Genomic DNA, 15,397 nt, shown 5'->3' on the forward strand with positions numbered 1-15,397 from the left:
TGGTAGGCGAGGACAGCCACCCTCGGGGCAGTGATGACGGTCCCTCGCGCCGGAGGGGGCTTAGTGACGAAAGAGATAAACTGGTGGCCACCGGGGAAGAGCACTGTGCTTCAGACCAACCCCAACCCCAACCACTACCACTGACTGACACCCAGCGGCGCGGATGCACGACTTCCCCGCTCCTGAGAGACCGGACCCGCGGAGTCTCGCGGGATCTCGCTGTTCTCAGCGGTGCAGTGAAAGCGACCGATCGAGGGGATTCCACCAGCGCCGGGAGAAGGTCTGGTGACCTCGCAGCTCCTCCCCCGCCTCCAGGGCACCCCGCCTTGCGCATGCGCGGGTGGCAACGGCGAGGCTACGGGTCGCGCGCGCGGCCGGCGCTATGGGGTTGAGCCGCGTACGGGCCGTTTTCTTTGACTTGGACAACACGCTCATCGACACTGCCGGAGCGAGCAGGAGAGGCATGCTGGAGGTAACGTCCTCTCCCGTGGCGCTCCTCTCGGCGGGGTCAGTGCGCCCCGCTTCGTCCTGCGCGCTCACGTTCCCTTGACCCCACTTTCACCCCGGGGCGGCTCTCGCTTGTTGAGACTCGGAGCGTCCGAGCGCGGGGGTGGCTGGAGGCGTGCGGGCCCTGCGGGGCTGCTTTCCCTGGCCTGGCTGCCGCTCGGCCACCCAGTCTCGGACCCCGGAGCGGCTGCTTGCAGGTGCCTCTGTGCTCGGGACGCGGATGGGCGCCGTGACGGCTGCCACGGTGGCGGAGACGCCCGTGGGCGCGGGAGGCGGCAGCAAAGCCGCGAGACCAGGTGCTGTGTTTGCCCAGGGTCCGGCTGTCGGTGTGGAGCTCGACGGAGGGTCGCGTCCCCCGCGCGGCCTTCAGGGGTGCTGGGAGGAGACTTGGTAGAGTTAGCTCCAGTGTTGACCCAAGGAGTGACGCGGCTGTCAGTGGCGAGCCTGGACTTAAGCCCTGCTGTAGAGCATTGTCCCCGCAGAACTCCCTCTGGCCTCCCCGGAGGGGTTGTGGTCCCCGTGGCTTTCCGAAGTGACACAGCAGAAGCCGCTACTGCGAGAGCATGCCCTTCCCTAGGCGCAGCTCACCGGCACCCGCTCTTCTACGCGGGTGCAGGCGGTTTCAGATCTTCCCATGCTCCAGCCCCAGTCCACCCGGCTTCCCTTTGTCTGCCTTCAGCTTTAAGGGGAAAGCAGAGGATTTATCAGATGTGGAAAAACCCGCATTCAAAAGCTAATTGGTCCAAACCTGAGCGCCCAGTCCTCTTCATGCTTCAGTTAGTTTTTGTGTCCCTGGATCTTCCAGTGCCTCATCCGTTTTCTTTTTAGGTGCATTCCACTCCCGCCTCGTATTCACGTTTGCCATAGTTGTTTTTTTGTTTTTGTTTTTGTTTTTTATGTAAAAAGGACGCCTCCTTTGGGCTATTCTTCCTGCTATAGATGTTACCTGTCTCTCTTGACAGCCATGTTTTCCTGGAGAAATCTATACCCGTTATCTCCTTGTCTCTAGCTTCTATTTATTACTAAATCCATCGTAGTGTCACTTCATCTTCACCACTACACTGAAATAGACTTGCTGGGTCACTAGGCAGTACCAAATTGCCAGAATCCGTGAACGTTTTTAAGTCTGTCTTCATGACCTTACTGAGGCATTCCACATTATATTACTGTATAACGTTGGCCTCCGCCTCAGCGATGCCAGCGTGTGCCATATTGCCTCTAGTATCTCTTGCTGTGGACATTGCATATTTACCTGTGTGTTATTAGCAAGCTACGCCGTATGCATTTCAATTAAATTATTGCTTTAGGCCAATTCTTGCTATAGGCCAACAGGTTGGGCTTTAAAATCAGACATTTGAATATGAATCACAGCTCTCTCAAAACCTAGCTGAATGTGCCTTAACAAGTTAACCACTCGGAGTCTTATATCTTCATAAAATGTGAATTATATTAGTCCTCAATAACCCTATAATGCTTGGGAAGCCCATGGGTGCAGTGTCCACTCAGCGAATTATAGCACCTTTCACCCTCGTTCCTCAGCCTGTCCACCACTGCACATTCCCCATGCCATGTCTCAGTTACAGCTCATTTCTCACCTAGACTGTTGTTGTGGGCTTGCCTTCAGGTTTACCACATCCAGTGTGTCCTCCACATTCTTGCCACAGCAACATTTTTAAAACAAAGATTAAATCGTACATTTCCCTGGTCTTTACACTCTCACTTATACTAGTGGTGTATTTTGTTCAGATATTTGTTTCTTTTCTGTTTTTTTATTTGAGACAAAGTCTGGGTCTGTTGCCCAGGCTGGAGTGCAGTGGAGCAATCTCGGCTCACTGCAACCTCTGCCTCCTGGGTTTAAGCAATTCTCCTGCCTCAGTCTCTCGAGTAGCTGATACTACAGGCACCCGCCACTATGCCTGGCTCATTTTTGTATTTTTAGTAGAGATGGTGTTTCACTATGTTGGCCAGGCTGGTCTTGAACTCCTGACCTTGTGATCTGCCCGCCTTAGCCTCCCAAAGTGTTGGGATTACAGATGTGAACCGCCTCACCCGGCCTTGTTCAGATATTTCTTAATGCACCTGTCAAAGGATATTACAATTAATTTTGCAACTCAGGTGGCTACAACTAAATAGTGAGCTTCTTGGGAGGGAACAAGCTGTCTTATTTATCCTCACTGGACAAATGGCAAATGTTGCATAAATGCTGGATGGATGGATACAAATTTTTACTTTGAGACTTGGTTCTGTTACTGCCTCCTTTATAATTAGTCTGTAATAATAAATGAGCAGGAAAAGAAGTGAGCCTAATAAATTAGCAGAATCGAACTGTGTGCTCTTGGTTATACAAGGAATACTTTATCATGTAAGGAAACAATAGCATTCATGGATGTTGAGCTATTCAAAAGTAACATGCCAGCTTTCATAAATCATTGTAAATAATATATGAATGGAGGAAGAGGGAAAGGTCCAGCCATTTATTGCCTTGGGTTGGGGAGAAGGGGTCATATACTGACTGTATGTATCAACCTCAACTTTTTCTAATCACCTAGGGAAGTTATTTTTTTTCCTCCCTCTTTAGACTTGTTTTTCATGGTTAAGTACCCAAGAGGAACTTTTCTACAGAAACTTGACAAAGCAGAAGAGATTTCTGCATTTGTGAATTTACTTCTTAGTGGGTGTGGCAAGGAACGTAATAAGTATTTATAGTTGTGGTAGAAAAAGTGGAGAGGGTAACAAATCAACTTTTTTTTTTTTTCTGAGACGGAGTCTAGCTCTGTTGCCGATGCTGGAGTGCAGTGGCACGATCTCAGCTCATTGCAACCTTCACCTCCTGGGTTAAAGTGATTCTCCTGTCTCAGCCTGCTCAGTAGCTGGGATTACAGGCTCCTGCCATCACGCCCAGCCAATTTTTGTATTTTTGGTAGTGATGGGGTTTCACTGTGTTGGCCAGGCTGGTCTCAAACTCCTGACCTCAAGTGATCCTCCTGCCTTGGCCTCCCAAAGTGCTGGGATTACGAGCGTGAGCCCCCACACCTGGCACAAATCAACATTTTAAACAGACTGGTCAGATTTGGCCTCATCGAGTAAGTGATGTTGGAGCACAGACTTGAAATAAAAATAACAGAAGGGCTGCTTGAATTGCTAGGCTGTGTGCAGGCAGTCCTCACTTTGTGATTGTGTTTTTAAATTATTAAGTTTTATTTGGAATTCATCCCCTTCTGTTGTGCCGGATTCCTATTGATTTCAGTAGGGATAGCACCATGTTCAAGAGGCTAAAGAAGAGACCTGGAGCCAGCAAATGAGAACGGGTTTTTGAGGGAACTTATATACTAGACGTCCGATGTGGGTGGCTGGACAGAACTGCAGCCACTTGTAGAAGGAATGCAGTTTATATAGCATTTTCACTTAACACCCTAACCCAGGCGTCCCGTCCCCAAACTATGGCCCGCGGGCCGCATGCGGCCCCCGAGGCCATTTATCCGGCCCCCCCGCTGCGCTTCAGGAAGGGGCACCTCTTTCATTGGTGGTCAGTGAGAGGAGCACAGTATGTGGCAGCTCTCCAACGGTCTGAGGTACAGTGAACTGGCCCCCTGTGTAAAAAGTTTGGGGATGCCTGCCCTAACCGCAGCAACCTCCTCCTGGCTACTTTCCTTTAATGGAAAACAAAGGGCCTCAGTCTCCTCTGTAGCTTGAGTTCTGAAGGATGGGATGTGCCAGGGTTCAGATCTTCCTCGTAGATAAAGAATGAATCTCTGGATTGGTCACTCTTGGACTCATTATCTCAGAACCCAGATACACATTCCTCATAGACCACAGGGTCATTCTCAGGGTGTGCCTAAGTTAATGCTGTCAGGTGCACATGCCATATATTTCACATCCAAACGATTAGTATTCAGAATACACTTTTCTTAAAGTGTTGTAAAGTATTAGATGGTTCCCACACGAAGCCCTCGAAAAGTCTTTTAAAATCAGTTAGCCAAACTAAAGTATTGATGATATTAACTTTAGTTCTGCGTCTAGGAAGCAGACAGTAGAAGAATAGAGTTTCCTTTTTGTGTATGATCAGAGAGAGCCTTAAGATAGAATTTTGAAGTGGCTGAAGTTTGAGTTTATTAATTAATCTACTGATAGCCCCTCTGTCAGAGCAGGACCCCTTTCTTCAGGCCAGCGAGCACCTGGTGGGCTCTTTATACCAAAATCATTTTCAGGCTTGCCTTACCAATCACACACTTGTAGTCCTAGCTACTCAGGGGGCTGAAGGGAGATCAACCTAGGAGTTTGAGGCCACAGTGAACTATTGTCATTCCTCTACTGCACTCTAGGCTGCGTCTGAGTGACAGTGAGACCCTGTTTCCAGGAAAAAAAAAAAAAAAGTATCATCATGCCTCCAAGTTAGAGAGCTGTAATAAGTGAATGCTGATAACCTTTTTTCCTAAAAATGTTAATATTGTTAAAATGCTACTTATTGTCCAAAACCAATCTGTAATTAGTTGCTGTGTGACAATCTATAATTAGTTGCTGTGTGACAAAATGGGGAAGTTAATTGAAGGGATAGAATAGGAAGAGATTTTGAAACTCGGGAATGGCATACCATGCCTTTACAAACATCTCCCTTTTAAGGTGAGCAAATTCTGCTTTTTCAGAGCCTCAGAATGTATTTAATGAAGCCCCACTTGCAGTAACAGGAAATTGGGTCTGTATTGGGAGCTCTGTGTTTACTGGTATGAGCCAGCCCCTATTTGAGTTCAAGCTTTGTGGAGCCCTAGAGGCATGTGTCCTTTCACAGCTGTAGGGTTGCTGAAATTTTAGAGCTCCTGTCAGTCATAGTTTACGTGTCATTCAATTGATATTGCCAGCAAAGATGGTGAGATAAACATGGAGATTGAAAAAGCTTTATTTGTTAATAGAACTTTATAAAGCAAAAATTTGCGATGTTTTGCCTCTACCTAAAATTCCTAGGGCTAGTATATTTTTCTTGCGCAGATAAGATTTTTCTTAATGATTATATTTTCTTTTCTTTTTTCTTTTTTTAAATATTTCTTTTTCTGATATGGATAAGTTTTCTGATACATTTTCCAATTAGCACAAATACCTCAAAAAATACTTTCCTTTCAGCCAGGCACAGTGGCTTACACCTGTAATCCCAGCACTTTGGAAGACCAAGGCAGGAGCATTGCTTGAGGCCAGGAGTTAAAGACAATCCTGGGCAATACAGCAAGACCCCTGTCTCTAACAACAACAAAAAAATTATTAGCTAGGTATGGTGGTGTGCGCTTGTAGTCCTAGCTACTCAGGGGGCTGAAGGGAGATGAACCTAGGAGTTTGAGGCCGCAGTGAACTATCGTCATTCCCCTACTGGACTGTAGGCTGCATCTGAGTGACAGTGAGACCCTGTTTCCAAAAAAAAAAAAAAAAAAAAAAAAATTCTTTTTCCTGTTGTGATTATTTAACTCTGAGGGAAGAAAAACATGTGTGTGTCTTTCTCAATAGGTGAGTTTCTGGTGTGAGTAGCATACTGCTTATTCCCTAGTTCTGTTACAACAGATATATTTTAGCCCTAGCTGGGTACATTTCAAAGATGCGGCATGGTTGACTTTCCTCAGATGCTCCCTGAACACAGGGACTTCCAGTGCAGGCAGTTCGTAAGGTGATCCTAAGACACGCGTTAAAGGGTCAAGTGCATACAGTTCATGAGGTGATCCTGGGACACACATTAAGGGGTCGGGGAGACAGGAAGGGGAAGGAGTTCAGTACAGGTTACAGCAGCTTAATGAGCAGGTTACTGCTGTGAGCAGCTGAAGGAGCTGTTCACAGAACAGCTCTAGGAGACAGTACACAGAACAGGGTTCAGTTGTGCTCCCCAAGGGGCAAGGAAGCTCTGATATTTATTTGCCAATTTCTTCCCAACATTGGTTGAGGGCTGCTCCCAGGGAAACACTCTTTAGCCCCATCCTGTGTGTATAGATGCCCTTGTGTGTGTCCAAATAAAGCCCACAATTCGAGAGGCCCATACTTGGAGTGGGAAGCCATTGACCAGTGTATATAGTGTGTGCCAAGGGGATTTCTTCAGCACCTGCTACAGCATGGGATTCAAGACTCTACATAAACGCAAACAGGCTCCCCAGCTCCATCTCTTGGCAGCCTCCCTCACATGCCTCCATTTGGGCTCAACTCAGCTTCTTGCTTTTCCCACAAAATTTTAAACTTTTGGCCTTTATTCATGGTGTTCCTTTGTCTGGAATGATTTTCTTCTCTTCCCATACCCACTTTTTCTGCTTGTTTGTTCCTTGGTCTCGATGTGACTTTCTCTGCAGCTACCCTGTGGAATGACTTCCATATTCTTCCCACAGCTTGTTTAAACTACTCTCACGGCACCCCCACCATGCCCCATCATTTGTAGGGGTTGTATATTATATTCCCTACAAGGTAATGCCCCAAGGACAAGGGCCAGTCTCCAGAGCCTAAGGCACAGTGCAAAGGCAAGCATGTGGCTTTGGAAGTACGCAGGTGTGTGGATGCAAGTTAGATGGGCAAGTTATTAAGTTCTACACTTCCCTGCCTCATCTTGAACAGGGAGCTGTCTTGCAGGATTGTAGAAAAGATTAGAAATAATGTGCTAAATATATGGCACAATGCTTGCCACGTTAGGGCTTTTAGGAAAAGTTAGAAGACAGGCCAAATGGATTAGTATTATAAAAGCACACATAAAGAGCCTTGGGAACATGAGAGAGGGAGTGCTTAACTCAAAGTACAGAACTGGAGCCAGGCGCAGTGGCTCATGCCTGTAATCCCAGCACTTTGGGAGACCAAGGTAGGACGATCACTTGAGGTCAAGAATTCTAGTCAGCCTGGCCAACATGGTGAAACCCACCTCTACTAAAAATACAAAAATTAGCCAGGCATGGTGGCAGGCACCTGTAGTTCCAGTTATTCAGGAGGCTGAGGCAGGAGAATCACTTGAACCCAGGAGACAGAGGTTGCAGTGAGCTGAGATGGCACCATTGCATTCCAGCCTGGGTGATAGAGCGAAACTCAAGTACAGAGTAGGGCACACACAGTGGCTCTCATGCCTGTAATCCCAGCACTTTGGAGGCCGAGGCAGACAGATCACTTGAGGTCAGGAGTTCGAGACCACCCTGGCCAAGATGATGAAACCCTGTCTCTAGTACAAATACAAAAATTAACCAGGCGTGGTGGCAGGTGCCTCTAATCCTAGCTACTCCAGAGGCTGAGGGAGGAGAATCCCTTGAGCCTGAGAGGTGGAGGTTGCAGTGAGCCAAGATGGTACCACTGCACTCCAGCCTAAACTACAGAATGAGACTGTCTAAAAAAAATTAAAGTACAGAATTGGATCCCATTCTAGATATTATTCCATTTAGGTCTTCAAAATGTGAAGTGGCTGTAGATGAGAAAAGAGTATATGAACTAAATGTTATTTTTTCTAAGAATAGTCTAACTAGTGGTTGTCAGAAATTTTAAATGTTTTACCAAAAATAAGTACAAAGGTTTTTTGTTTTTTTGAGATGGGGTCTTGCTATGTTGCCCAGGCTGTCCTGAACCCCCTAAGCTCAAGCAATCCTGCCACTTCAGCCTTCCAAAGTGCGGGGATTTCAGGCATGAGCCACCATGCCCAGCCCAAGAAGCACAAGTTTTATTTTCATGTCTTTGTGACCAGAGTGGAAGATGTTGAACTCTAAACTGCCAAACAAAGGATTGTTATTAGCTATATATGAAGAAATTGGTTTTTTAAAATAAGTGAGTTCTAGAGAGGTTGGGAGAGCTTTCACCTTGTCTCTAAAAATAAGGCCGATTCCCACCAGAAATGGTGTGGTTAATACCTGCTTTAAAGCAGAGGAGTGGGCCAGGCGCAGTGGCTCACGCCTGTAATCCTAGCACTTTAGGAGGCCGAGGCAGGTGGATCATGAGGTCAGGAGTTCGAGACCAGCCTGGCCAATATGGTGAAACCCCGTCTCTATTAAAAGTCCAAAAAATTAGCTGGGCATAGTGGTGTGCACCTGTAGTCCCAGCTGCTCAGAAGGCTGAGGCAGGAGAATTGCTTGAACCCAGGAGGCAGAGGTTGCAGTGAGCCGAGATCATGCCACTGAACTCCAGCCTGGGTGACAGAGCAAGACTCCATCTCAAAAAAAAAAAAAAAAAAAAGCAAAAAGCAGAGGAGTGGAGTTGTAATCTCTCAGCCACTTGTAGGATCACAGCTTCCTAGGGCATGACTATTAAAGACATGCAGTGTGTTAATGGAGTTGTTTTCCATTATTTAGGTGATAAAGCTCTTACAATCAAAATACCATTATAAAGAAGAGGCTGAAGTCATCTGTGATAAAGTTCAAGTTAAACTCAGCAAGGAGTGTTTTCATCCTTATAATACATGCATTACTGATCTAAGGACTTCTCATTGGGAAGAAGCGATCCAGGAAACAAAAGGTGGTACAGCCAATAGAAAATTGGCTGAAGAATGTTACTTACTTTGGAAATCTACCCGTTTACAGCATATGACACTAGCAGAAGATGTCAAAGCCATGCTCACTGAACTTCGAAAGGAGGTCCGCCTACTTCTATTAACAAATGGGGACAAACAGACCCAGAGGGAGAAGATTGAGGCTTGTGCCTGTCAGTCCTATTTTGACGCTGTTGTTGTAGGTGGAGAGCAGAGAGAGGAGAAGCCAGCACCGTCCATATTTTATTACTGCTGCAATCTTCTCGGAGTACAGCCTGGGGACTGTGTGATGGTCGGTGACACATTAGAAACTGACATCCAAGGAGGCCTCAATGCAGGATTGAAAGCAACAGTCTGGATCAATAAAAATGGAGTAGTGCCACTGAAGTCCTCCCCAGTTCCGCATTACATCGTTTCTTCTGTGCTAGAATTACCTGCTCTCTTACAAAGTATAGACTGCAAAGTCAGTATGTCCACTTAAAGCACATAAAAGGGCATGATTATGAATGTTAGAGTCAATTTGCAGAGTATGAACTAAGAAAAGTTAGGGTACTCCACTTATAATAATCTAGCTCTAAGAATAATTTTACTTATGATTTAATGGCCAATATTTTGAAGTTTTATTAATTGTAACAACCAACCATTGACTGATACTTATATCTGAAAATTCAGATTGCATTAATACAAGTCAGTGGTATAGCCTAGAAAATTTGAGAAAATATATGTTAGTCTGTAACTGGAGCTTTTTAAAATTATGTTATTAATCTTTTAGTATCTCAGCTCCATAATGCCAGGCAGGATTGCTTTACACATGGATGCACAAATGTAAGGTTTATCTTCTGGCTTAAAAATATTTTTTGAAAACAGATTTTTCTAAAATACACAGATTTATCAAAACAGCTGAATCTGGTTAATATGAAATAAGTACTAAGTCACATGCAAATCAAGGTATTTTATAGTGAAATTATTTAGCATATTTTGAAAACAAACAGTTATGAAAACATAAGCAGTATTTTTTGCCTACTTTGGATGTATACTTTCTATTATGAATCTGATTTTTCTTAAGACTTTTTTTTTTTTTTGGAGGGTGGGGGGCAGTTTTTCTGTGGTGTGTGACAGAACAGTTAGAAAAAGCTGTTAAAATCAACACGTGGTGCTCCTTTACCATGACATTTTCTCACCTGTGCACAGCGAGCTGGTAGCTTCCTTATAGTTTTCACCTCTCAAGGAAATGGTTTCACTGTCTTTTCCTGGACACACAGTGGGGTTAAGGGAGCTGGACTCTTGCTAGAGATAATTGCAAGCCACATGGCTCTAAAAGTCATTTTTCTTCTGTGGATCCATAAGAGGAACATTTTCTCAATGTAGCCTAACCATGCAGCCCCCGATCTCTTCCTTTTTTTTTTTTTTTTACTTGAAATTGGGATCTCTGTCGCCCAGGCCGGAATGCAGTTGGCACCATCTCAGTTCACTGCAACCTCTGCCTCCTGAGCTCAAGTGATCCTCCCACCTCCTTGTGCCTCCCAAGTAGCTGGGACTGCAGGCACATACCACCACACCTGGCTAATGTTTGTTTGTTTGTTTTTTGTAGAAAAAACATGTTGACCAGGCTGATCTGGAATTCCTGGACCCAAGTGATCCACCCACCTCAGCCTCTCAAAGTGCTGGGATTACAGGCATGAACCACTGTGCTGGCTTCATCCGATAGAAAATTAGATTTTGCTATGAGCCATTTCCAGAGTGCCAATATAATACTCGTGTGACTCTTCTTAGAGTTACCATCTGCCTTAAATCTCCTCTGTTTTTCACATTCTTGGAAATATATCATTGTTTTGCACATTTCTTTATCTAATTCAGGGTTTACTAGGAGCTTAATAATTAATGGCTACATAGCAAGGCATCATCTTGGCACCAGAGAATTTTCTCTAGACTATTAGGCTAGATAGTCTCATGATTACACTAACCAAACCTGGAATAAAGTGGTTGATAAAGAATAAAGGGCTTATTAAAGTGGTTAATAAGTATGATTTGGTTTGTGTTTTCTTAGGTTTTTCTTCCAACTGTTTAAGAAACTACTAATGTAAAATAGTAGGCTGTGTTTCAGGATATGTATAGCTATGTCTCCAAGACTAATACTCAGAGAATCAAATTGTAGATTTGTACCTATCTGTGAGCCTATTTCTTTAGCCGGTTTTCTGTCTGCTGCCAAGAAACAGGATTCTCTGCCTCATGCAAATGCCCTTTTCTGTTTACTTCTTGTTCTTGATTTTTAAAAATGTGATTGTGTCCTTGACTGTCCCAAGATGCTGTTGCTATAACAGTGAACATTTATGAATAGAGGATGTTTGTAGTTCCACGTGCAGTTCCCATATGATCTTGATCATATTTTAACTATTTAAAAATTAACTTGGAGGATTTTGGCAGAATAGACATGTGCATGCTTGCTCTGATAGATTGGTAGGTGTGTGCTGCTGAGGGCTTGTCTTTAGCTGTCCCACAGGATGGATGTAGGCAGTGTCACATTCATTATGCTGTGGGTAAAGGTTCATCACTCCTACAATGGGGATAGCAAATCTCAACAAGATAGCTTCTAGGATGTTAAGTGAGGAATTCTCCAGTAGAAACAATGTAGGAGGAAAAAACTGAATAATTAAATTTCCTTGTCTTCACAGTTTGTATTCTGCAGTACTCTGTAGAATAATATATACAGTAATATATTACATTCCATTTGCACCCTTCCTTAGGGAAGAACTTTGTGGCTATCTACCTTCTGAGTGGAATGTTACAGAAAATATTTTAAAATACTGGAATAAACCTATGATTTTGTTAATAATTTTAGAAAATATTCCTTAAAATTAAAAAATGATATAACAGTGATGTTTTGTCATCTTTATTTTGTTCAAAGTTTCCCTATAGTGGTCTTTTCACACAAAGCCAGAGGCCCTCCCTAACAATTTACAGTGGCGGTCCTAGAGCAGACACGAGTGGACACTGCACCTGGAATACCAGCACCAGGTGGGGCTGTTTGGTTCCATGTGCACCTCCACATACAAGGGCACAAACATCTCAGATCTGGGATTGCCCAGGACCCAGTGGATGCTCAATATTGTAGGAAAGCAGGTCTCTAGCAAAGTACTTGGTTTATTGCTTTCAAATTTATTTGCAACCTTCAATAAGAAACATTTTCTATCATAACCTCTTTAACACATAGTGAACATATTAATGTGTGTATTAAATCTAGTTTTACGTGTTTAAGTTTTATAAAATATCCTTGTTATGTATGATGATCAGATGTTTTTCATTCCATTCTTGTTTGAATTAGGGAATATATTCATTGTTGAACATGTACTGTTTGCAGTACACAAGTCAAAAAAAATAAAAGGGTGAATGGTGAAAAGTCATTCTCCTCATCTCTTTCCTAGGGGCCCACAACCTACGTGCCCTAAAGGCCACTACTGTTTGGATTGTGTTTTATTTTTAAAAATGGAAACAAGGGTCTCACTATGTTGCCCAAGCTGGTCTCAAACTCCTGAGTTCAAGCAGTCCACCTGCCTTGGCCTCCGAAAGTGCTAGGGTTACAGGTGTGAGCCATGGCACCCAGCCAAGGCCACTGCTATTACCAGCTTCATGTGCATCTGCATATAGAAATGTATAGGACTATATAGAACCTGGAATTCAGGCAGATTTTTAATTTCTGTATTTCAGTTTAGGAAACAATGCTCTTAGATAATCAAAGAGTCATGTAGCTTGTGTTTAAGCCATTTGTGTAAAGAACATAATACCTTCATAGTCTCAGCCATGTGGGAGATCTCTGTGGTTCCATTGAGTTTTGCATACCACCACCCTGGTGATTCCCTTTGCCTCTTATGTTAAATTTCCTATTTTCTGTGTTCTGTGTATTCCTTTTTTGACTTATTCCCTCTTTTTGGTGGCATGCATCCTTGAGTAGGTTCCCTGTGTAAGAGATAAAATTGAGGTCTGAAATGTCTGAAAATGGCTTTATTCTCTTTTCCCATCATTGATAGTTTTAACAGCATGTATTTAGATAACATTTTTTTTTTTTTTTTTTTAATTTTCAAGGCATTAGTCTGTGGTCTAGCAGACATTTGTATGTGACCACTTTCTTTCTTGTTAACTCTTAGAACCTTATTTTCCTCTGGCCCATAATCATGTGCCTTGGAGAGGGTGTTTCCATCCTCTGTGCTTGGTATACTGAACCCTTTTCATCAAAATCATATTTTCTAAATCCTGGGGAATGTAATGACTTAATTGATAATTGCCTCTTTTTTTTTTTTTTTTTTTTTTCTGATTTCTCTTTCTGATTTCTGGTTTTTTTGCTAGTTTCTCTAATCCCTATCATTAAGATGTTAGAACTCCTTTACTGACCTTCCACTTTATCTCTTCACTCCTATTTTTCCATCTATGTTACTCTCTTCGCCTTTACCTTCCAATCCTTCTATGATATTTTTCCTCCACCATCATACCTTTTAATTTCCAAGACCTTGATTTTTTCTTTTTTTTTTTTGAGACAGGGTCTTCATCACCCACAGGGGAGTGCAGTGGCACAGTCATGGCTCACTGCAGCCTTGAATTATTGGGCTCAAGCAATCCTCCTCCCTCAGCCTCCAGAGTAGCTGAGACTACAGGCACATGCCATGATACCCAGCTAATTTTTTTGTATTTTTTGTAGAGACAGGGTTTCACCATGTTGCCCAGGCTGGTCTCGAACTCCTGGCTTCAAGCAATTCACTTACCTGGGCCTCCCAAAAGTGCTAAAATTGCAGGCATGAGCCACCATGCCCGGCCCCAGCACATTTTTTAATCACTTCAGGTCAGGAGTTCAAGACCAGCCTGGCCAACACAGTAAAACCCCGTCTACTAAAAATACAAAAGTTAGCTGGGCATGGTGCTGTGCGCCTGCAAGTCCCAGCTATTCTGGAGGCTAGCACAGAAGAATCACTTGAACCCAGGAGGCGGAGGTTGCAGTGAGCCAAGATCACACCATTGCACTCCAGTCTGGGTGACAGTGAGACTCCATCTCAAAAAAAAGTCTTTATTTTTACTTAAATAAAAAGAATATATATATATATTATATATATATATATATAAAATTAGATGTAATATAACTAAAGAAAATATATAATTAGATGTCTATAATTATAATTATATAATTAGATATCTATATAGGTATAGATAATTAGATGCCACGAAGTAGGTGGCAAGGTCTTAAACGCATGTTGTGAGGCTCAAGGACCTCCCAAGAGCTTTTTAAAAACATTTCTAAATAGCATTCGGGGATTTTGGTTTTGTTTTGTTTTTGAGTGGAGTATCATCTCTGAAAAACATATTAAGTTTTAAAAGAATCCACAGCATGTACCATTCTAAGTTCCTCTAATCTGTTTATTCGGGTCTGTTTGTTCATACTAGAGGTTTTTCTCAAGTGCCTATTAACCCTTGATTATTTATGATAAAGAGAAGAGAGTTGGAAATGCTGATTGGGAGTTCCACACAAGTGGATGGGCCTTCTCAAATTAGAGGTTCTTTTACTGTGGGGTATCTGGATGAGCTGTTAGTTGAGGGATTCCTGAGGTCAGTGTGTTAAAGTATTTTCTCTTGGTTGGTCTGCTTTCCTAGAGAAGAATATTCCAAACTGGAGAGTGGAGGCCTGATGTCAGCATTGGTAGCTGAGTGGAAAGGGTGTGTGTGCATATAGTCACCTACTCTGTTTCTAGTTGTACCTGAGTCCAGCTATGCCTGATATTTCCCAGGTTAGAGAGCCCTCTGTCTTACCCTCTCCAGGGAAGCATCCCAATGTCTGCTGAGAGAGAACAGGTTCGAGTGGGGACAGGGATCTAGGGGTTCATTTGTACCTTGAGTACCTTTTACCCCAGCTCCTTAATTCAGCTGTGCCTTCCCTCTCCCTCAGGACCACAGCATCTGGGGATGTCAGTGCCCAAGTCTTTGGAGGAGTCTCCTGCGCACCTCATTATTTCTTACCCTTCCCCACTGCTGGTCTGTACTCGCTTTCTTTTGTCTATTAGATCCTTTGCCACTTGTCCACATGCTTTGCAGCTTCCAAAGTTGTGGTTGATAGCTGTCTTCCTGGTCCGTGTGTGTGTGTTTGCATGAGCGTGCACGCATCTACATTTGAATTCCTTTGCTGTAGTTTTAGCTGAGTTGTTGTTTTATGCAGCATTGGAAACAGCTCACTACAGCCTCAACCACCTGGATTCAAGCAATCATCCTGCCTCAGGCTTCTGTGTAGCTGGGACCACAGGCACATGTCACCATGCCTGGCTAATTTTTTAGGGGTACAAGCTATCAGATGTGTATTTCCATCCACCATCTTGATATGGAAGTTCTTTTTCTACTTTGTGTTCAATGTTTGTCAAGACCCACAAAACTGACCCCATACCCAATAGTGGCTACTACTCACAG

The 15,397-nt window shown here is 43.6% G+C and overlaps 2 protein-coding genes across 2 annotated transcripts in view; both read left to right on the forward strand.

The window, feature by feature from the left end:
- The first annotated feature begins 315 nt into the window (after window positions 1-315).
- On the forward strand, window positions 316-11,836 carry NANP (N-acetylneuraminic acid phosphatase). The gene is made up of 2 exons (XM_003942914.4): window positions 316-472; window positions 8,784-11,836. The coding sequence occupies exons 1-2, from the start codon at window positions 383-385 to the stop codon at window positions 9,438-9,440; spliced, it is 747 nt and encodes a 248-aa protein (XP_003942963.3). The 5' UTR covers window positions 316-382; the 3' UTR covers window positions 9,441-11,836.
- NINL (ninein like) overlaps window positions 383-15,397 on the forward strand; it is a 177,398-nt gene continuing 162,383 nt past the window's right edge. Inside the window, exon 1 of the mRNA XM_039479599.2 lies at window positions 383-472. The gene's annotated coding sequence lies outside the window, so the exon portion shown is untranslated. The remainder of the gene's footprint in view (window positions 473-15,397) is intronic.

Source organism: Saimiri boliviensis, chromosome 9, assembly GCF_048565385.1.
Source record: "Saimiri boliviensis isolate mSaiBol1 chromosome 9, mSaiBol1.pri, whole genome shotgun sequence".
Classification (NCBI taxonomy): Eukaryota; Metazoa; Chordata; class Mammalia; order Primates; family Cebidae; genus Saimiri; species Saimiri boliviensis.

Bases quoted from the DNA above. Each gene is read 5' to 3' on its own strand.
- NANP (XM_003942914.4), top strand. From the start codon at position 383: ATGGGGTTGAGCCGCGTACGGGCCGTTTTCTTTGACTTGGACAACACG. The intron at 473-8,783 runs GTAACGTCCTCT...TCCATTATTTAG, and splicing joins GCAGGAGAGGCATGCTGGAG to GTGATAAAGCTCTTACAATC.